Source organism: Mytilus californianus, unplaced genomic scaffold (assembly GCF_021869535.1).
Source record: "Mytilus californianus isolate M0D057914Y unplaced genomic scaffold, xbMytCali1.0.p SCAF_2, whole genome shotgun sequence".
NCBI lineage: Eukaryota > Metazoa > Mollusca > Bivalvia > Mytilida > Mytilidae > Mytilus > Mytilus californianus.
In genome coordinates this window covers 106,358,568-106,383,320 of record NW_026262668.1, presented here as the reverse complement: position 1 = coordinate 106,383,320, position 24,753 = coordinate 106,358,568, and the positions used below count along the sequence as shown (strand labels likewise).

Below are 24,753 nucleotides of genomic sequence, written 5' to 3'. Positions count from 1 at the left end.
AATAATTGCTATAAACAAACACATACCATGTCATCAGGCCCCTCACATTTGTGTCTGAATGGTGTACTCTGGAAAAAAAGAACATAACTTAGTTTTGATCAGTTCATTGAAAAATAACAGTTACTAAACACAATTTTAAGAAAAACATTTATACTTCAAAATTGATATTTGAAATTTCATTTCTCAAAAAAAAGCCTTAGATTTTGCTTAAAAATCGTCATACTTGCCATCTTCTATTTGTTTCTGTCTGAAGCCAAATTGGTTGTCATTGGCTGATGTCTGCCATAATTGTTATTCGTTGGTTGTCTTTACCATAAATTAGGCCATTGGTTTTCTCTTTTGAAATGTTTTACATTTTGCCATCTCAGAGCCTTTTATAGCTAACAAAACAATATGGATTTTACTCCTTGATTAAGGCCATACTGTACTTGTTCATATCCTAGTCCTATGGTCTTCTGTGGATTGTTGTCTCATTTGCAAGCATAGCAGTCTTTTCCTTATTGAGGAGTGGATATAACAATTTGTTCATATTTGGTGAATTTACAGAGCTAAGTCAACTCCACAATGTACCTCCTCACTTTGTCCTATTTCAAGTGACAAAACAATAATCATTCCACATTCTAACAAGATACCTACAGCTGTGGATTCATTATTATTCATGGGGTACCAATTTTATTTTCGTTGACATCAAATTTAAATGTTCAACAAAGTATGCATTGTCTACAGGCTTGTATTCAAACTTTTGCTAAACCACGAAATAAGATATCCACATTAACATCATTTTTCCTCAATCCAAAAAAATTGGTACCCAAGAAAATAAATGAATCCACAGTATTTAGAAATAATTTCATTTGAGGCCATTTCCACCAGTGCTGAACCTAAAATATTGTACTGACATGAGGTACTAAGCTATTCACACCTCAAAAGAACCAATATATTTTTTTATGACAGCAATTTATGGTACTACAACCAAATTGTAATTTTCATGTGGTTATACTTATAGTTATACATACGTCTGGTATCAGTTTATTAAGCATGCTTTCCATGTCCACCCTGTAAAAAAGTAGAGTAATTTTTATATAAAATTCATGAATATCATAAATATCATAAAACAGTATATGATCAACTTCACATCTTAGACTGTGTATTCAAAACAGAATTTAAATTTCCTTCCACTCTGAAATATTCCTCGTAAGAACCTAATAGGAAGTTGAACAAAACTAAACTAGAGGCTCTAAAGAGCCTGTGTCGCTCACCTTGGTCTATGTGTATATTAAACAAAGGACACAGATGGATTCATGACAAAATTGTGTTTTGGTGATGGTGATGTGTTTGTAGATCTTACTTTACTGAACATTCTTGTTCCTTACTATTATCTCTATCTATAATGAACTTGGCCTGGTAGTTACAGTGGAAAATATTTTGTAAAAATTTACAAAAATTTACAAAATTTATGAAAATTGTAAAACATTGACTATAAAGGGCAATAACTCCTTAAGGGGTCAATTGACAATTTTGGTCATGTTGACTTATTTGTAGATCTAACTTTGCTGTACATTATTGCTGTTTACAGTTTATCTCTATCTATAATAATATTCAAGATAATAACCAAAAGCTGCAAAATTTTCTTAAAATTACCAATTCAGGGGCAGCAACCCAAAATGTGTTGCCTGATTGGTCTAAAAATTTCAGGGAAGATAGATCTTGACCTAATGAACAATTTTATCCTCATCAGATTTGCTCTAAATGCTTTGGTGTCAGAGATATGAGCCAAAAACTGCATTTTACCCTATGTACTATTTTTTAGCCATGTCGGCCATCTTGGTTCGCGGGCAGGGTCATCGGACACATTTTTTAAACTAGATACCCTAATGATGATTGTGGACAAGTTTGGTTAAATTTGTCTTAGTAGTTTCAGAGGAGAAGATTTTTGTAAAACATTACAAAAATTTACAAAAAATTGTTAAAAATTGACTATAAAGGGCAATAACTCCTTAAGGGGTCAACTGACCATTTTGGTCAAGTTGACTTATTTGTAGATCTGACTTTGCTGAACATTATTGCTGTGAACAGTTTATCTCTATCTATAATAATATTCAAGATAATAACCAAAAGCTGCAAAATTTTCTTAAAATTACCAATTCAGGGGCAGCAACCCAAAAACGTGTTGCCTGAATGGTCTGAAAATTTCAGGGAAGATAGATCTTGACCTAATGAACAATTTTATCCTCATCAGATTTGCTCTAAATGCTTTGGTGTCAGAGATATGAGCCAAAAACTGCATTTTACCCTATGTACTATTTTTTTTTGTGAAATTAAGTACTGGTACATGCAAAAAAAGTCTATACAGTACCTACTGCTGTGTCCTTCAATGCATATACAATGTATGTAGCATGATGGACATATATCAAAGATTTCACCTTAAACTTATAGGGGATGTCTTGAACCTATAATTAGGTGAGGGCATTTTCACCATGTTGAAGATCTCACTGGGACTTTTAGATAAAGAACAGCAATACAAGTGTTGTTTCTTTGCCTTTGTTTTTGTTAAGTATGTGTCGTAACTTAGTGTCATGAACTGAATACACAAAAAACTGCTACATTGTATTATAAATTTCTTAAAATAACAGGCATTCTCACACAAATGAAAATACTGAGATTGTTCCAATATTTCCCTTCATTTTGTTGAGAAATAAAAACTTTCACTAATATGGTATCACACATTTTCAGGCAAAGTGTTTATTAATTTCATGTGAATATGATAACTTTTTGTGTAATTTATTTTGTAGAAACCGTTATTACCTTATATTATGGAATATAAACTTTCTAAAGGGATTTGGCATGCAAGCCAAGAATCAAAGGATAACAGAAACTAGGAGTGAGGGCAGGAGAAAAGAACAAGGTCAGTCGGGGAGCAAGAAGGTGTGTAGTGGAAATGTTAATAACTTTACTTCAATGGGCAATAGCGTCTTAACTCACCTATAAAAGTTTTGTCATCTTTTATAACAAGCATGCAATTTCAATAAAAAGTAAGATTATATAGAATAAAAATAAATAGCCATTATTTATGGTGAATACAAGAAATGTTGTTTAATTTTAATTAAAATAAAACGTACAGAACCCTCCCACTTGCTATAAAAACACTTAATAAAGTTGGAAATAACTCTGACAACAGAATATGATTTTGTGATATAAATATACTCACCGTACATCAGAGTCCCAGTTCTGAAAAATAATAAGTATATTGTATAACAAGAAAAATGTGATACGGTAAAAATCAGGTCCATACTGTAAACTATATATAATCTGAAACTAAATATGCAACTACTTTAACAGAATCAGCTTGAAATTTGGTATACAAAAGTTAGACCAATGGAACAAAATTATCTTTTTATCCACAATCACTTATTATACAAATTAAATAAATACCAAATATCAGCTCACTGTCCCTATTATTACTGAAAAATAAGCAGAAAAAATATGTTTTCTTTAAGTTTTCTGTCCCATGATCATTACTATGACAGCCAGATAAAACTAACATCACATATTAAGAAACTTTTTATTGTACAATTATATAGTAAATGCAATCTCACTTTGTGGAATGATACATGTAGCTAAGTAAAAACTCTTCTTTTCTTGAAGTTTATAAAGTCCCATGACTGTATAACCTGTATGAGGTCAAAATTATATCAACCACAACTGAACTCTTTTACTATATTAGGGGATTATAATTTTTAAAAAAAGGGGCAGAGGGGCTAACCAAAAATAAGGGAGGCACCATTAAACTACAGGCTCTCAAGAGCCTGTGTTGCTCACCTGTATCTACTGTGGTTTTGGAAATCATGTAAAATAAGGTTAAAATCATATAGATACCCTAATAATGATTGAGGCCAAGTTTGGTATAATTTAGCCCAGTAGTTAATTAAAAGCAGAAGATTTTTGAAAAGATTTACAAAAATTACCAATAAATTGCAAAAAATAACTTTAAAGGACAATAACTCCAATAAGATGTCAATTGCCAATTGGTCATGTTAACGTATTTGTAGATCTTTCTTGATATTTTTGCTGTTTACAGTATATCTCAATCTATAATGATATTCAAAATAATTAACAAAAAAAAAAAAATTCCTTTCCTCCGCTCCAAAATTTATTTCACCCAGGGCCTGTATAATGCTGAAAATGCCTTTAAATGTTTTTATGGAACACCCTTCAAAAAATAACTGGGCAGGGGTTCCCTGGGTCTGGGGGGCATTCACCCAATTGTAGTCTTACAATAGTTACTGAAGACCCCTTATCATTATTTAAATTAGTTTTGAACTTTTCAAGTGACCACTTGAAATTGTTTTTTTACATTTTTCTCCCTAAATTTTTTTTTCACCTCCCCCCCCCCCCCTTTTCCAAAAAAAAAATTCTTTCCCTCAAGATATGGTCATAATCTCAATTAAAATTTCCAAAGGAGTTTGCAACCATAATTACCCATTTAAATACATCATAAAAGTCTTAAAATAGAAAATGACATGCATAATCATGGCTAAAATTAATATATTAAATATTCATTAATCAGCATTTTTAAATAGTAACTTCTAAAAATAAACTGACAGCTAATCACCTCAAGACAGTACAATACAACATTTCTTTATACATAATTTAAAAGCAGTGTAAGGGAGGTAATCCAAACTTAACATTGTACTTTATTTAATTGTCCATTAACCAGGAAACCCTTTTTTTTCCCACTTTTTTGCCCTAATTCCTAAATGGTTTGAGTCATAGCCCCCCCCCCCTCCCCAAGCCAATCCTAACCATCCCTTTATGGTATGGAAACTTGTGGCATAATTTCAGAGGGATCCAAACACCGTTCCACAAGTTATTGTCTGGAAACTAAAAAAATGCTTATTTGGGACCTTTTTGGCCCCTAATTCCTAAACTGTTAGGACTAAAACCCCCAAAATCAATCCCAACCTTCCTTTTCTGGTTACAAACTTTGTGTTTAAATTTCATAGATTTCTATTAACATTGACTAAAGTTATTGTCCGGAAACCAAATGTCTTCGGACGACGCTGACGATGACGACGTGATACCAATATACGACCGCAAAATTTTTTGCAGTCGTATAAAAACTGCAAAATTTCCTTAAAATTACCAATTTAGGGGCAGCAACCCAACAACAGGTTGTCTGATTCGTCTGAAAATTTAGGGGAGATAGATCTTGACCTGATGAACATTTTTAACCCATTGTCAGATTTGCTCTAAATGCTTTAGTTTCAGAGATATATAAGCCAAAAACTGCATTTTACCCCTATGTTCTATTTTTATCCATGGCGGCCATCTTGATTGGTGGGCGGGGTCATCAGATACATATTTTAAACTAGATAACCTAAGGATGTCATGATTTAGGCCAAGTTTGGTTTAATTTGGCCCAGTGGTTTCAGAGGAGAAGATTTTTGTAAAAGTTAACGATGACGACGGACGCCAAGTGATGAGAAAAGCTCACTTGACCCTTTGGGTCAGGTGAGCTAAAAATCAGAAAAATCTATTAAAAAAATGAAATTTTTGGCAAAAGGAACTTGACCCATTTTTTTTTATATAAGTATCTTTTAATTATACAATTATATACCATATCTCAATACAATATGCAAATGACTGGTAACTGATTTTTTTAATGACATTTTCATGAAGTTTATAAGTTCAATGGACATATTTGGTCAAAAGTAGGTGGACTGGGAAAAAAAACTAAAATATGCTTTGTAATTTGTTAAAGAAATAGATCAAAAGTAATTATCCTTTCCTTGATGTGATTTTCTGTTTGCTCCTTAAAGAGACCAAATGACATAGAAGTTTTGAGCTTGCTTTAAGTAACTATGAGCATTCTTTGATATGGATAAATATTGTATATTATTATGATTATTGTCTTCTTTGTAGTTACATGTTTTTGTTATCTTAGTATTATACCTTCATTTCAAAGTAAAATTATTTTCATGTACTGCATGTAATTTTATGTTCTTTTTTATGTCATTTTATTTACTTTTATGTCACTTTATGTACATTGTCATCTTATGTTCTTTTATGTACATTTATGTCATTTGATGTTCTCTTCTGTACCTTTATGTAATTTTACATGTTTTATGGTCTTTTATGTCATTTGATGTACCTTTTTTTTGTCCACTGATTGAAATTACCCAATTAGTTGTATTTATACCATGGATTAATTTATTTTTTTGTGGATACAAGTTTTCATGCACTTAAACGAAAAATGTATTTTCATGGATATTTGATTTAATGATGTACACCTCTGAGGAGCCAAAAATTTCTAGAATTAAACTTTTTTTCTTAACCTGATTTTTGGGTTTATAAGACTGTAAAAAGATAATTGGTGAAGAAAAAATCATATGGTGGTGCACTTCTTTTTTTGCTACGGCCCTTTGAAAGTACCCAATTTTGATGATTTTCCCATTTTTGGGCTATTATCGTGAAAAAAATCACAGTTCCACAATTAAACTTTTTTTCATACTTTCAATAAAGATGAATTGGACCAATCTGAATAAATTTAATTTAAAAAAACTATAGGTAGGTGTTAATATAAGAAAGTTTTATCATATTTTGATGCTTTTCGTGTCAAATTTACCATGCTGTCAATTTTGTAAATTTGTGATTTTTCTCTGTTTTAAGAACAAAATGCATATTATTTCAACTTCTTTGGTTTAAACTATTGAAAAAATACATATCTAAGAAATTTAAATAGAAAAAAGTGATATGGGATGTACATGTTTCTGGTAAAATCATTTCTTGTACCCCTCACCCTTTTTCTCAAAATTTTGGCTAAAAAGACTGACTTGATTGGTAATAAAATTTGAAAAATTTATTACTCAAAAACTACTTATTGAAAAGACACAATTTTTTCACAGAGTTAAGTTTGATTATGATATTTATTAAATTCATTGCTATTTTCAACTTGTATCGCATTTTTTGGAAATAATTCCAGAATGAGATTTCAATGAGACTGAAACATCAGAAGAATACATCCTTAATGGTCTTGCCAAAGTGTTCATAAAAGCATACAGAAAATTTGTACTTCCTTGAATATTTAAATTTGTTGTTTAACTTTGGCTTTATGAACAATAAACAATGGTATCCCAGGAATAATAATGGATTCATATATAGTATGAAATATCTAAATGTTAATGTTTTATTGAATTTTACAATTGTGGTGTTGATGGCAGATTTTAGATAGTTTCTGGAAATCAGTTATTCAAATTGTTTACAAAATAGGGATTATTTATAAGAGCATATTGTAGACACTGGTCTATGGTTGAAGACTGTATGCTGACCCCTCCAAGTATTATGATTATTTGTGTCATTGGTTTGCTGGCGTTGTGATATATACATTTGTACCCCAGATTTCCTGTTATTCATATCAAAAGGTAGACTCATTTAAATCTTATATATTTAGAACGGAAAAACTCTGCAGCCCTGTCTATGGGTCAAATGCACTTACTCAACCTCTGCAATTTACAGTGTATGCCTTTACACAACTTGTCTTTGGAAATCCCACAAATCCTTTGGAACAAAAATTAAAATCAAATTTCTATACGAGTGTGTGCATGCTGTGTGTGAGCTGTTGATTAACAAAAATGTGTTGTAGACACCAAAAAGCTTTGCTACGACAGTATACAATTTCTATTTTCCCTTGATCATAAAAAAACTTACCTCATTAAGACAAAGACTGGCTGATGTATGCTTTACTGGAAAAAAAGATAAATCTTTTACAAAAGGTTCAACTAAAATACAGTTTTCTTGCAAATTCCAAATAGAGCTGAACCAAAATTGCATTTTTACTACACAGTTGAAAAGTAATGGAGGTCAGTGTAGGAAGTTAGTGCAATTCTAGTGTTTGTAAACAAGGTTATGTGAATGACTGAAAAATGCTGCATGACCCTATGCTTTTTATATTCAGAGAGCCTTAATACACCTTATTGTTATTTGTCTGCCATTACTGGACATCCAAACAGTTCCCGTTAAATTTTGACGTCACAATAGAAAATGTCTGATGCCACAAAGGAAAAGTGATTGTTATAGGACGTCAATATAGTTCAAGTTTTGCAGATTTAAGAAATAATTCCTTCATGTCATGCTCTATGCTCATTTTAACATGGGTAGGCATTATATTTGTAGCTAACGCTCATTGTAAAATATCAACAAATATAATGCCTACCCATGGTAAGAGAATAGTGCATGACATGAAGGAATCATTTCGATTCTAATAGGACAAATGCAATATTTTTATGGGTCGAAGCGTACCAAAATACCTTAGAAAAATTTGGCTTTTCCCGTTTCTTCCTTATGAAGTATGTACATTACATTTTCATATTTAATAAGTTTAAAAACTAATAGCATGGTAAATTATAAAATATATGCTGATTGAATATTGAATAACAATATATAATAAAATTTATATAAGCAGCTAAAATGTATATATTTTATTAGGGTAAAAATGAAAATAACGAAAATGTAAACAGTAAGTGCGTATGTTTCAAACATATTTTATGCTAATTAGAACACAGCTTTGTTTACAAAGCGTAATAAGGATGTCATATAAGAATCCCAAATAGGGATATGGTCTATTGAAATACTGGATTCATGTTGCGTTTTTATCATGTAAAGTGTATAGGCCCTCATGAGCAGGAGAATCCACAGGCACTTGTTTCTATCCATGGGAAGCCCCACTATCAACGTATATTTACGTAAATATACGTTGATAGTGGGGCTTCCCATGGATAGAAACAAGTGCCTGTGGGAGAATCAATCACTGGGAGGAAAAGGTAATTGATTTAAAACTTGATGGACAAATCTTCAATCAATATCAAGAATTTGAGATGTAATATATCATTTTCATGAATTATCTATGTGGCACACGTTTGTCAGCTTGTTGGATTAAAAGTACATGTATCTTACTATGCACATTTGCAAGTCCTATCTGAATTTGTTCTATTTCAGGAACTAATCTAGTAAATTCGTCTGATATTAAATGACAGCCTCTTTTCTTCGCAGGGATTGATATTTCTCTTTGTAGCCAAACACATCCCTCAGCAGTTGTCATGATTTAATTTGATCAGGCAGCAACGAAAATTCTCAACGAAAATATTGGGATACGTTACAAGTAGGGAAAAGGAACGTATACAATTGTATTGAACTGTCAACGTATACTCTAGTAAATTATCCTTGCTTGGAGCACACAATTGTCACATGTCGTTCAAATAAGCATTTCCATTTTACCATGTTAACTTTTAACTCTAGTCTGCGGAAATTCTGAAATATTTCCTGATCTAATATACATGTCTCTGGTATGATCAATTTTTATCTGGGACATAATATATCGTTTCCCAATTATTTTTTATCGTACATGTAAGGTGTCTAGTGTGTGAAAAGAGCCCTGGAATCATAGGTCATGTAAATGTGAGAGTGTTTCTGGAATCTTTGAAATAGCTAGTGTTCTTGAAAAGTTTATATATAAACGTGAAATCATGACTGCATCCGAAATAATTCTTATCTACAGTACACAAGCAAGTAGCATGCACATATTAAGATTTATTACTGAAAATAGTTTGCAAGGCTTTAATAAGTGTCTTCTATTCCTTGCAATCAATGTCGTACAAAACTATTTTATTTTAATAACTGTACCCATTTATTTATTCGGATTTGTAAAAAAACACTTTAATGATATAATTGTCCAAAATATTGATCTTTATACCCTCCCTTTCACGAGACAAAAACAATAATGATAATCCATCCATGAAATATTGGCTCAATATACACAAAACCAAGGATTTGTATACTTACTATACAAATCCTTGTTAAACTAACTTGGGATAAATAACCCCACTTTAGCGAGAATTGTCTCTATATCCACAAAATATAACTTTGAATAACATCCCTTTAACAAGACATAATTTCATTACTATCAATCTATGAAATATTGTCCATATCAGAGACATATAATGCAATGTATAAAGACAACATTTCATATGCAAATGTGTCCTTCTCTGGATATTTTTCCTAGATGGGGACAGTCATGACCCCAATGAATTGTATATCAATTCCTTGTTGATACATAATGATTAATAATGAAATGATTGTCTTGGTAAAATATAAGATCATAAGCCACCAGTGCCAAACTCTGTGCAGAAATTTTTAAAAATATAAAAATAATTGCTATTTATTACTGTACTGGTTGGGTTTACAAACATGTCTGTAGTTTAAAAAATAGTCGGGTAACCCATGTTTTGCTGACAATTATCTAACAACACATTGTTTGGACAAACCGAAACTAAATTTATGATAAATTAAATTTGATCATCGGAACCATTCTTGTAAATTAAGGAAATTAGAAAATTTTAGAAGAATTTGATAAATATTTATAAAACTGCCATTGTTTGTGTTTTATTAATTTTTAAACATTATTTCTGAGATAACTTCTGAAAAAAAAACTTTTCACAATACTTTCGTAGGCTTAAAAATAGTGCAGGATTTTACTACAGGTATACATTTATTTATACATGTAAGATACTTAATTTGGTCAACGTTACCAAGGAAACGAATTTGGTAACACATTTCCGACTCAAATTTTGATAGTGGTCAGTAAAAAGTATATGAAGACAAATTTTTAGAGAATTAAATGTTATACATATCTTAACGTCAAATAGCAATTAAATGCATATACAGAACTTCATTTGAACTTTGGTGGATAGTTGTCTCATTGGCAATCATACCACATCTCCTTATTTTTATAAAGAATGTTGACAACGTCATAACACTATACAAATAACGAAAGATGTGGAATGATTGTCAACGAGACAACTCTCCACCAGAGACCAACTTACGTAGAAGTTAGCAACTATAGGTCACAGTAAGAACTTCAAGAATGAGCAAAACCCGGACTACAAAGCAAGCTATTAATTAAAGGTCATCAAATGATATAATAAAACAATTCAAACGAGAAAACTACCTGCCTGATTTATGTACAAAACAATAAACTTAAAACACATACATTGTATGACATACAGCAACAAACGACAACCACTGAATAGTTCATATAGAACTGCTGTGCTAACCAGCCTGATTAGTACATCATTTGTCAAGTAAGAACGTATTTATCAGCTTTAAATTAATTTTCCTTAAAATCGATTTGGACATCGTTCATTTAAGAAGAAATCTATTTGCCTATACGAGTTGTTCGATGCTAAACCCAGATTGCATTCATTCAATTAATTCCGTCTCTTGTGATAAAAAGTAATAAATTGTTTAAAAGATGAAATGTACTTTGAATCTTTTTACACTGGATGTAATTAAAAGTACTTTTTGCACATAAGACTGCCATTAAATATTCTTTACAAATTTAATACTTTTAGTCTCTGCAATGCTAGATATGTATGTTCAAGCCTTACTAAACTTTGATTCTCATGAATACTGAACAATATTAGTCTTTTAGCAAATTTATATTCGCTTAGTGTGAAAAGCAGTTTAGAGATCATACAAAATTCTGGTTGATCTTCAAGACCTTTCCGTAATCTCTCTCCGTTATCATCTACGACACCCAAACAAGATATACAATGAATAACCTATATACAAGCTATATAGTGAATGACATATAAACAAGCTAAACAGAATAAATAACATATGAACAAGTTATACAGTGAAAAACATGTAAACAAGCTAAACAGCGAAAACATGTAAACAAGCTAAACAGTGAATAACATGTAAACAAGCTAAACAGTAAAAAACATATAAATAAGCTAAACAGAAAAATAACATATGAATAAGTTATACAGTGAATAAAATGTAAACAAGCTAAACAGTGAATAACATGTACACAAGCTATACAGTGAATAACATGTAAACAAGCTATACAGCTAGTGAATAACATGTAAACAAGCTATACAGTGAATAACATGTAAACAAGCTATACAGCTAATGAATAACATGTAAACAAGCTATACAGCTAGTGAATAACATGTAAACAAGCTATACGGTGATTATCATATAAACAAGCTATACAGCTAGTGAGTAACATGTAAACAAGCTATACGGCGAATAACATATGAACATGGTATACAGGGAACACATTTAAACAAGCTAAACAGTAAATAACATGTAAACAAGCTATATAGTGAATAAGATATGAACATGGTATACAGGAAAACATATGAACAAGTTATACAGTGAATAACGTGTTAACAAGCTAAACAGTGAATTACATATAAAACAAGCTATACAGTGAGTAACATATGAACATGGTATAAGGGAATAATATGTAAACAAGCTAAACAGTGAATACCATGTAAACAAGCTATATAGTGAATAAGATATGAACATGGTATACAGGTTATAACATGTAAACAAGCTAAAGTTAATAACATATAAACAAGATTTACTGTGCATAACATATGAACATGGTATTTAAAAGCTGAAGACAGAAAGTGTAAAGGAGGGACGAAAGATATCAGAGGGACAGCCAAACTCATAGATCGAAAACAAACTGACAACGACATGGCCAAAAATGAAAAGACAAACAGAAAAATAATAGTACAGATTACACAACATAGAAAACTAAAGACTAAGCAACACGAACCCCACCAAAAACTGGGGGTGATCTCAGGTGCTCCGGAAGGGTAAGCAGATCCTGCTCCACATGTGGCACCCGTCGTGTTGCTTATGTTATTACAAATCCGGTAAGTAGTATATATATAATTCGGTAGGTCACATTCGTGAAAAGGGAAGGGTATTGTAGTTACGACATAAGGAACATATCCGATATCATCTGTGAAGTGGTTATTCCATAACGGTCAACCAACTCGTGATGGCGTCCGTAAAATTTACGAAGGGATGATTTCAACTTCACCATTTGTAACTCTTGGTTTAATAGCTTCCTTGTGAGCAGCAATCCTCTATTAAGGAAATCATGATAGGAAATACAAGCCTGGGAATATCGTACCAATTGGGAGATATTTACTCCGTATGCAGGCGCTGCTAGAATGTTGCTACATAGAAATGGAAAGTTCACAATTGGGAAGCTGAAATCATCTCTTTTGTCGTAAAGTTTTGTTTTCAACCGACCCTCATTGTCAATTTCTAGATGTAAGTCAAGATATGAGGCAGACTTAACTGTATCTGTAGTATCCTTTATCTCTAGTTGATGGGATAGATTCGTTCAAAAAAGTCACCAAATTTTGTATTATTTAGTGAGAGAACATCATCTATATAGCGGAAAGTAAAGTTAAAGGATATTGCTACCTTCTTATCTTTCTTCGTAAGAAGTCCCTGTATGAAGTCAGCCTCATAATAATAAAGAAACAAGTCGACAAGAAGAGGGGCACAATTGGTTCCCATTGGAATTCCGACAGTCTGTTGAAAAACACGTCCTCCAAACGTAACAAATATGTTGTCAATCAAGAAATAAAGCATCTTGATAATGTCAGTTTCAGAGAATTTTTTGTTTGAATCAGAGTTATTCTTTACAAAGTAGGATTTATCCCTCCCGAAGACAAGATACTTGTAATACCAAAGCTATGTAAGAACGCATTTGAAGATAAACTACATTTTCTTTTGAAATGTCCTATTCTGAAAGATACAAGATCTCAACATCTGTCTGATTTAAATTCTATATTCAAAACTTTTTCAATGATGAGATGAAATTTGTTTGGATTCTTTCATCTGAAGATTTGTTTGTTATGTAATGTTTATTGGTCGTTATGGTTACAAACAAGAAGAACCTTGTTGTATCAATACATGTTTCACGCAGAAGGAAGCGTTGTGTCGATTTAGACGTTTGGCGGGAAAGTCAGTGGGTGGGTCCAAGGGTATGGGGGTGTTTGAGAGGGATTCTTGTGTTCGGTATCGGAAACATTTAGAGAACACCCCTATCCAGTAAATATTGTATTCACCCTGGGGTATATAAGTGGGTGAGGATTACAATTCGTGTTCTGTCGATATTCTCATTAAGAAGACCAGTGTACAAGAGTAAGGCACGTTACATAGCTGTAAGTGATATTGTCGAGGACAACTTGTACTGGGGACAACTTGTACTAGGTACAAGTTGGTCTAACATAGGAAGTTGGCAGAGCAGACTGTCCCATACGGAGGACGGACTGCAATAATATAACCCGCACTGTCTTGTAGTGACAGACTGTCCCACTCGGAGGACAGCTGTACCAGCAGCACTGTCTGGTATCGACAGACTGTACCAGCCACACTGTCTTGTAGTGACAGACCGTCCCATCTGGAGGACAGGCTGTAAGATTGTATTATATTTGTATATATATATATATATATATATAATTGTTAGTCGTTACTTTATATCGGCAAAGAGCCCGTGTGTATATTTTAGTTCATTGTGTATAACATAGATAGTTTTTAGTATTGCCGTATTGTTTGTGGACAACTTGGATCCAAGAAATTACTGGAACGGACGTTTGGGATATAAACGCCTGGTTACACGTTACATATTTGGTGGCTAGCGGTTGGGATTCAAGTTGTCAATCAAATACTATTTGATTGATTGATCGTCATTTAATTTATTGTCAGTTAATATCAATGTTTACTTAAAAGATTAAAGGGAATCAACCGTGAGGCATAGTTGTAAGTCACGGCTGAGTTGTAACACGATCGAGTGTATTATTTAATAAAAAATGTTTTATTTTGATTACACTGTATAGCAATAAATATGTCAAATATTGACGATCAGATTGCTGAAATTAGTAGGCAAATACAGTCGCTTAGTGAAAGCACAATACAACATGGACAAGGTTTAATATCATCTACACTTAAAAATCAGGGTGTACGTCCGAAGGTTGTTGAAAATAAAGATCGATATTTCCATCATAAGCAGGAATTAACGGAAAATCAAAGTACTGCTCATACTGTTTGCTCTGGTTCGAATGATGTTAAAATCAAACCATCAAAATATGATGGCAGTACTTCTTGGATGGATTACTTAGCACACTTTGAGATGTGTACCCTAGTTAATATGTGGTCTGAACACCAGAAAGGTTTGTACTTGGCCGTGTCACTGATTGGACAGGCTCGATCAGTCCTTGGTGATTTACCAAAGGAAAAGAGACACATATTTTCAGACCTAGTAAACGCACTAGAGGAACGCTTTGATCCATCTGGTCAAACGGAACTCTATCGTGTTCAATTCAAGGAATGTCGACAAAAAGCAAGCGAGACTTTGCCGGGGTTAGGTCAGTCAGTACGAAGACTTTCTAATCTGGCCTACCCGACTGCTCCGTTAGAATTAAGGGACACGCTCGCCAAAGAACAATTTTTAGATGCGTTAGTAGACTCCGAAATGAGACTGAGAATTAACCAGTCTCGTCCAAAAGTTCTCAATGATGCTATACGGTTGGCAGTTGAGCTTGAAGCTTATAACACAGCTGAGAGCAAAACAATGAAAAGTATGGGTCACTTACGACATACTACTAGTGACGAACGGACAGAAGCACCTAATAGTCCTGATATGACTGTATCTATGGGACAAATGACGGCGTGGATACAATCCTTAACAAAAGAACTTAGGGATTTAAAGTACACGAGAAAGTTCCAACCACAGGGGAAGATAAATAGCACACAAAGCAAAGGAAAAAGGCGTGGTCCTTGTTTCAGTTGTGGAGAAATAGGACACTTTGCAAGAAATTGTCCTAATAATAATCAGAAGCAAGGTACTCGGGGAACAGATAGCAACGGAACATATACGGACGGATCGGTTAATACACTGAAGTCTGAAGTTAAGTCTTCAAACAATGATAAAGGCGCTGTTGTTGTTTCAGCATCAGAGGATGCAGGAATGTTTGTTGAGTTGAGCATTCAAGATGTACCAGTCAAGTTTGTGGTTGATACTGGAACTACACTAACTTTAGTCTCTACAAGAGTGTATGATTTAATTCCTGACTTGTGTAGGCCACATCTGAGTAAAACTAGGTCACAGATTAAGTTCGTCTGTGACAAATATCTAAGCCTTCGAGGTAAAGGTATTTTTAAAATGGATTTTGGTAAAGAGAAGTTTTCTTCAGAGGCCGTTGTAACTGACCTACAAGTAGATGGTATTCTAGGTTTAGACTTTATGAAGAAAAATAAGTGTTTGATTGACGTGTCTGCTAACTTATTACACATCGATAACTTTAGGTTCCTCTAAATTTTCAAGGTACCCAACGTAGAAATGCTGACGCATTAAGTAGTGCTCCAGGCAAACCACGTCGGTTAACATCAGACAGTCAGTCAAACATGAGCAGTGATTGTTCTAAGAGGAAACATAGCCATGTCAAAATGGTAACCAGTCAGATGCCTGACAATGGTAAAGACTTGACTTTAAATGAGTTACAATCGAATGACTCGGACCTTAAACTTGTTAAGCGGTGGCTGACAGAGGGTCATAGGCCACAATACAATGAGGTATCCGGTAAGGGATTCTTTATAAGGTCATTATGGAGTCAGTTTGATAGTTTAGAGCTCCAAGAGGATATAGTAGTTAGACGCTTCAATGACCTAGAACTGAACGTTGCAAAATTACAAGCGGTAATTCCAATGTCGGAGCGCAAGCAAGTTTTAGAATACTGTCATGACACAAAGTATGCTGGTCACTTAGGTATTCATAAAACTCGAGAGAAAATACGCCAGTCTTACTATTGGCCTGGTTTGCAATCTGACGTAAGGGCATATGTTGCTAGTTGCAATATGTGTACTAGGAGAAACCACCCAATGAAAAAGAATCGTGCCTCAATGAGATAAGGGGAGGAAAATAGTCGTCATAAGAGTCAGAGACCAGCCTGGATGGCTGATTGTGAAATTGAATAAAGTCAAGATTGTGTACATATATTTATGGATGAATTTTGTTTTGTAATTGTAATGTTTATATCATGCGGGACGCATGTAGATTGAGGCGTGGGTTATGTAATGTTTATTGGTCGTTATGGTTACAAACAAGAAGAACCTTGTTGTATCAATACATGTTTCACGCAGAAGGAAGCGTTGTGTCGATTTAGACGTTTGGCGGGAAAGTCAGTGGGTGGGTCCAAGGGTATGGGGGTGTTTGAGAGGGATTCTTGTGTTCGGTATCGGGAACATTTAGAGAACACCCCTATCCAGTAAATATTGTATTCACCCTGGGGTATATAAGTGGGTGAGGATTACAATTCGTGTTCTGTCGATATTCTCATTAAGAAGACCAGTGTACAAGAGTAAGGCACGTTACATAGCTGTAAGTGATATTGTCGAGGACAACTTGTACTGGGGACAACTTGTACTAGGTACAAGTTGGTCTAACATAGGAAGTTGGCAGAGCAGACTGTCCCATACGGAGGACGGACTGCAATAATATAACCCGCACTGTCTTGTAGTGACAGACTGTCCCACTCGGAGGACAGCTGTACCAGCAGCACTGTCTGGTATCGACAGACTGTACCAGCCACACTGTCTTGTAGTGACAGACCGTCCCATCTGGAGGACAGGCTGTAAGATTGTATTATATTTGTATATATATATATATATATATATAATTGTTAGTCGTTACTTTATATCGGCAAAGAGCCCGTGTGTATATTTTAGTTCATTGTGTATAACATAGATAGTTTTTAGTATTGCCGTATTGTTTGTGGACAACTTGGATCCAAGAAATTACTGGAACGGACGTTTGGGATATAAACGCCTGGTTACACGTTACAGTTATTTCAAACTTATCTAAATTATTGCACTCCCTATTTGAAGAGCGAACGAAATTTCTAGAAAATATCAATGTAGTTTGAAAAAGAAAATAAACTGTTATCACAGAGATATGTTTCGTCTTTTTGTAATTTTGATAATGCAAATGTTGAAATCATAAAATAGCAACACTTTAACATGTAAGTTATGTAAGTATTTAAAGTCGATGAACCATGACTGAAGGTACATGGCTAAACAATCTCCATGGAATGAGACGTGCCAATGCTAATACAACTGCATACCAAATACCATTGACTTATTATAAGTCGTTCCCTTTAAACAAACCTAAACACAAACATTAACTTGTAAACTATGGAAAAGTTTCAAAGTCAGGCAATGAACCATGATCAGGGGTGGCCAAATAATCTCCATGGTAATGAGGTATGCCAATGCTTATAAAACTGAACACCAATTAACATTGACCTACCACTAATGGTTCCCCATAAATTGACCTAATCACAAACTAATACATATAAACTATGAAAATTTTCAAAGTCAATAGACCTTGACTGAGGGGGCGGGGCCAAATAATCTCCATGGTAATGAGATATGCCAATGCTTATTCAACTGCATACCAAATATCATTGACCTACCACTAGTGGTTCCTCATAAATTGACCTAATCACAAACTAATACATGTAAACTATGAAAAGTTTCAAAGTCAATAGACCTTGACTGAGGGGGCGGGGCCAAATAATCTCCATGGTAATGAGATATGCCAATGCTTATACAACTGCATACCAAATATCATTGACCTACCACTAGTGATTCCCCATAAATTGACCAAATCACAAACTAATACATGTAAACTATGAAAAGTTTCAAAGTCAATAGACCTTGACTGAGGGGGCGGGGCCAAATAATCTTCATGGTAATGAGATGTGCCAATGCTAATACAACTGCATACCAAATATCATTGACCTACCACTAGTGGTTCGATCACCATGAACTAGACCTTATCACAAACTAATACATTGTTGACGCCCCCGCCGACGCCGCCGACGCCGGAAACAGCATACCTATGTCTCGCTTTTTGACTCCGTCAAGGCGAGACAAAAAATCGACCTGGAGTTGTCTCTCATAAGCCTAGGTCTATAAATTGAATAAGAACACGTATTTTCTCCAGGTCACAGTGGCTTCCATAAGACTATCATGTTTTGTCAATGACATTGTTTAAAATGTGAATTAGTGACTTTCAACATATTCCTACATACATTCTGGGGAGAAAAATCAAAAGTAACGTTTACTAAATCGTTTGTTCTCTCTATATGAAATATTAATACACCCACCGCAAAAGGATTGCTTTGTTTCTTGTCCGAAAAACGCTTCACAGTGACAGGTAGAAAAAGGTTATACTGTATAGAGGATAGTGCAATAGTGGAGTTGTGTATACACATGCAGTGAAAACGCTGGGGTCTGAGACTGGGGTATAATAATCTGTGTACATTTTGGTGACTCTTAGTTACAATAATAATGTCATTAATTTAATTACGGGCAGATTACAGGATTTCAAAACAGCTAAAATTTCGGAGCATTCAATCGCAAATTAATCAAGTAATGCGAAAGAAAGGCTTCTCCTGATTACTTATGCTTATTTATAAATAAATGCCTTTTGAATAATGTGATTGGGAATACTTTCTATTCGATGTATCTGTGCATGAATTTTTTAAGTAACAAGTCGCACAGACTCGTTGTCTTATTGTTACTAGATAACATGTAAATGAAATTGGTTTTTGCAGCCTATCACTTGCTCAAAGGCTAAGTGTCTGACTGATTATTAATTTTATCGAGATTTCTATGGACAGAAAAAAAATATTTTCGCTGAAGAATACAATGCGTGAAAACCATTAGAATATGGAATGACTGTGTGTAATGGATGTAATAACCTGGCTGACAATAGGTAAGACATATGTTTTCTCAATCAAACAAGTAGTCAACGCACAAATTAGCCGAATGAATTATGACATGAAGCCAGATTGTAATTCAATTGCGATAAAACTAACCCCATTCTTATCTTAAAGCAAAGATGCTCAAAATAAGCAGAACAATTGTTCTAGCTGTTATAACAATTGCTGAGAAAACTCTTGCCTTTAATATTGTATTCTCTTGATCTTATTTAGACATTTTGATTACGCCTCGGTCTCTTTGACTTTTCATAATGCGAGTTTGATTTTAAGTGTGACTGTCTCTTGCAGACAACGTGCGCAGTCTTTGAGCCCAGCAGACCTCCGGTGTGTGTGTTTCGTGCTTTTATTGAGTGACTGTGTACAAAGCAAGTTTAAACCAATTAAACATTTTGAAATTGATTTTTATACAAAATCGTTCTACTTTAACGCTAATACCCGTAAAGCGTCGTGTGTCTATACCTGCTGTCAAAGCAGTCAACAACGTTTCCGTATTTTGAAGAAAGTACTCGACTGAAATACACAAATTCGAGTACGTTCACAACTACAATATCTATGAAAGACAAGCAGAAAGTTGGCTCGTTGCTCTTTGCTCGCTTATTTGAACAATTAAGGATGGTCTCCGATAGCCCAATGTAGACGAAATTATAAAAATGAGTCAGTAATCTAGAAACCAATATTGTTAAAATATTTTTTTTAGAGCTCAGAAATACAGAAAAATCTTCCAGAGCTCACCCTTACAAAAATAGGCAGGGGTTCCTCTGATGGACCCTTGCTAATCTGTCAGGTCTAGGAGGTAGACCCAAAAGTGTTGCTTTAAAATTTAAACAATTGCTCTATTTAAACAGATTTCATACAGAAACCAAAACAATGGTGAAATTATATATAGCTGACATGTGCAGAAAGTGCTTTTTTTTTGTTATACAGAAACCACTATTTGGGCACACATGAAGTCAGGGATTTTACTGAACCTGTCTGACCAACCAGCCACTAGATTTAGTTGCAATTTGCCCAACCGAAATATTTGTTGAAATATAAAAAGTAAAAGTTAGAAGATTTTATCCGGAAACTAAGACTAAATTGTTTTAATGCCATGTAAAGCTCTTCATTTTTGTAACTGTGACCGTAATCTTTAATCATTGACCTCAAAATCATCATACTTTGTTCCTTTCCTACTATCCACCACTTGTATAAGTTTTATTAAAATCCAACGAGTGCACTTTGAGAAATCACCCAGAAACAAATTCCACCCATTTTTAGTGACCTGGACTCTCGACCTAAACAAAAGGGTTCTTCGCTTTCTCTATATCTTCCATTTATACAATTGTCAGGCTTTGTAAACTTCCACAGGAAATTCAAGTTATCATTAAACCATTTTTTGTGATAAAAAGTGACCATCAACTTTCACCAGTGGACCTCAAAATCATAAAGCGTCTTCTACATTCATATATTTTCTATCAATATAAGTTTCGTTCCAATCAAGGCTTAAAGCAAGGTAGGGAAAGTCGAGAGAGCATTTGTTTAAAAATATATATTCGTAGTTATAACGACCGTGAACATTGACATGCAAGTTTCGTATTAGTGAAGCAAGGAAAACTCAACAACATTTGTTTTGGACAGACAGACAGATATGGATAGGCAAAAAAGCGACAACTATTTGCTCTCTTAAAAACTGGAAAGATTTTCCCTATGTACAGCTATCCTAAACTCAACAAGAATCCATATAGATTTCTTTTGATATCTGCATCTAGTGAAAAGTTCTACTATGTTGTTTCTTCTTACTAGTACTCATACAACCAAGTAGGAGCTCGTTATCTAATTTTGTAACAAACAAGCTTTTCCATTTAAGAATTTATTTTCCATTGGTTTATAAAAATCTAAGCCATCAACGTATGAAATGACCATATTGTCATATATATGATGAAGATTGATTTGAATATAAAAATATGAAGGGTTTTATTTCCGAGAAACACAAGAAAAAGGTTATCAGTTTAAATTGGGTACTAGTAGAAAACAGATAAAAATAAACGTTATGATATCTGTTAACACAAAACGTGTTTCTGTCAACAGGAACCCTCGTGATCAAATGGAAAGCAAAAAAATCAAATGTTTGAAAGCATAATGGCATAAAAGGCACAGCGAAGCATTCGCGGGCAGCCTTACAGTAAAAGTTTCATTTCTGCTTTTACAATGTTTCATTTTAAAAAAAATGTAGTCATATATTTTTTTTTCACTGTTGTAAAGTAAATCATGTTTCTTAATTTTATTTTATTTTTCGTGAAATGTTTATTAATTGAAGCTTCGACAATATCAAAGTTTGAGAATTTATAACACATGAATGCTATTGAACTTTAAAGACAAATATCTTTGCTTTTGTTTTGCGAAAAATATATTACGTGAGAACCGGAAAGCTAGAAGAATGATTTAGATGTTTACTAGAGAATCGTCTTCCGGTATTTCAGGTAAATACATAAAAACATTGATATTTTCCCGACACTAATCACTTATTAAATGCGATATTTCGATTATTTTGTCGCCGAAGAAAAGATGATTGGAAAATAGCAAATATTTTAACTCATTCTACATAATTATGTACATGATAGCGGAAATTGTCTTGTGTAATTTTCGAGAGAAAAAATTGTATTATTTAGAATATAGAATGGAAACGGAGAAATTCAATGTGTCAAAAACACAACAACCCGACCAAAGAGCAGAAAACAGCCCCAAACCACAAATGGGTTTTCAACGGAGCGAGAAAATCCCGCACCCGGAGACTGACTTCAGCTAATGATGATACAGTGCTTGTAAAAATGTTACAATATAATTCTACGTTGATCTATTACAAAAGTTGGTGAATTCCATCTACTAATATATCTCTTATGTAAATAAATGAGATTAAAACTATAACAAATTTTTTTATGAAGATCAATACTTTTAATTCTGAATAACTTTTAAAAATAGAAATTTCAGCATTATAGTTTAACGAATTAGGATGAGATGAAGCTACCCGTTATAGTTTAACGAACTAGTGTGAAGCTCCCAAATGAAAATTGTTTAAACGTTTTCTTCTCTAGTACTGTAGTGACCTCTAGGGAAAATAAAGACAGACAGACTAATGAGTATCAAACGATGTTATCGGAAAATTAGAATGTTTGGTTTTTAGGCATTACAAACTAAGATGAGTGTATATCATCAATTTCAATATAAAATATGGAGAAAGTAACACTGTTAAATCTATAAAATAAGGAAAAAAGAAAAGAAATTGAATTGAACTGTAATAGAAGTTATTGTCTAAGTCTTATTCCCCCGCCCCTGAAATAGCAATAAATCCAATGAACGGGCAACATATCAACTTATTGTCACTCTAACCATGAAATCGGCGTCGCACTATCCTATGGTCCTATATTTTGTTCGCAACTTTATCAATATTGAACTTTTTTTTTGCATCTGCGTAACATCTCTTTGATTAAACTAAAACTTACCGCTGATAAATAATTCATGAAATTGAGGTCACAACCATCCATTGAACCTTTATATCAGATAGTACCACATATCTAGATTTTCTTTGCAGTAAAGTAAAAAAATTGTGACATTACATCTGCCTCACACAAAACAGTCGTTTTTTCATGAAATTTCATCATAAACTTAATATCGAGCGAGACGAAAGGTTAAAACTGTAAGGGAGCTACCATTTGATTTTTATGGGGGGGCTAGGATGAAAAATTTTGTCCTGCCTTTTTATTTTTCCCTCTATTTGGTCCTGCCTTTTTATTTTTCACTCTATTCGGTCCTGCCTTTTATTTTAGTTTATCCTGACTTTTTTTTTACATAAATTTTCATCCTGCCTTTTTTTTTTGCAAATAATCTCATCCTGCCTTTTTTTTTCAAAACTCCTGTCCTGCCTATTTTTTTCAAATTTCATCCTAGCCCCCCCATAAAAATCAAATGGTAGCTCCCTAAGGCGAAAAGATCATGTTTATCTGACCAAAATTAGATTGTAGCTACGTTTACCTTAATCTCTTATTATTCCCAAAATTAATATTGTTCTTCCTCTCGTTTAGGTAATTATCGAACCAAATATAAAAAGACAGAGATGTAATTAAAAAGATATAAGGGAACAAAAGTCCCTTCTCTTTGACTTCAAATTTACTGATTTCTCTTCTTTTCCAGCGGGCATTTATTCAAAAGATATCATCAATAAATCAAAATGCTGTCACCTGGGGGGAGATATGTCCAAACTTACGGTTACCACTCATCAAATCTGCTTTAAAAGCCTACATATGTCCTTAACGTTCTACCATACAGAGGGGCATCAGGGGCGTTTCTAGGATATTTAAAAGAGGGGGCGTAGAATGAAATTTTTTTGGACCTTTTTTTGGCATAAAAACATTAAATAATTGTGAAATGCACTAATGTAACGGTTCCTGACTTGGAGCATGTATATTTTATAGTTAAAGTGTCAGGGTTTGACATTTTTTATGCCAAATTCTCTCCATTAATTGTCTATAGTATATTAAATGATTGGATGGATCTTAACAGCAGTAGACCAATAACGAGAAATTCCAAATTCTAGGGTATATGCGTTACTTAACATTTCAATAGTCCTAGGCTAGGATTTTATGAACGGGAGGCGAAATTACAGTTGCCCTGGTAGAGGGTCTATGGGGAAGCTCAGAAGCTCCTGGATTTCAAGATCTTTCAACAATTTAGCATCAAATTATGAAGTAGCCAGACTGATATATCTCTCTATTTTAGATTAAGTTCTGGTTTCGTTGAACGACACACATGATACAAGACAAACAAACACTGGAGTATAAAGTTCTTTCGTTCTAAATATTGTAGGCTTTAATGTGGAATACATGATTGAATATGAAAAATTGACGTCATTGTACTACAGTACTAAATTAAAGCAATCATGTCACTGTCTAGTTCCGATAGGTGGTATATGGTACATAAATAAATATGGTGCTTGAACTTCATGGCAAAATGTAGGTCAATGTCACTAAGTTACTCACTAGTGGATATTGAAACAATATGATACTACCAAAGGCTATCCAGATGGGAAGTAAAAATGCTATACCAAATATACATGTTACTAGTATAA

General features: G+C 33.6%; 2 protein-coding genes across 7 annotated transcripts in view; one reads left to right on the top strand and one right to left on the bottom strand.

The window, feature by feature from the left end:
• The window catches only part of LOC127728546 (UPF0047 protein YjbQ-like), a 31,225-nt gene extending 22,075 nt beyond the window's left edge, over positions 1-9,150 (bottom strand). The window contains exons 1-5 of the mRNA XM_052235995.1: positions 8,950-9,150; positions 7,705-7,739; positions 3,206-3,225; positions 1,014-1,053; positions 27-68 (exon numbers count right to left, since the gene is read on the bottom strand). Coding sequence (XP_052091955.1) covers positions 27-68; positions 1,014-1,053; positions 3,206-3,225; positions 7,705-7,739; positions 8,950-9,094 — 282 coding nt within the window. The 5' untranslated portion in view covers positions 9,095-9,150. The remainder of the gene's footprint in view (positions 1-26; positions 69-1,013; positions 1,054-3,205; positions 3,226-7,704; positions 7,740-8,949) is intronic.
• The window catches only part of LOC127728532 (E3 ubiquitin-protein ligase TRIM33-like), a 316,221-nt gene that overhangs the window by 17,877 nt on the left and 273,591 nt on the right, over positions 1-24,753 (top strand). The gene's annotated exons all lie outside the window — the stretch shown is intronic.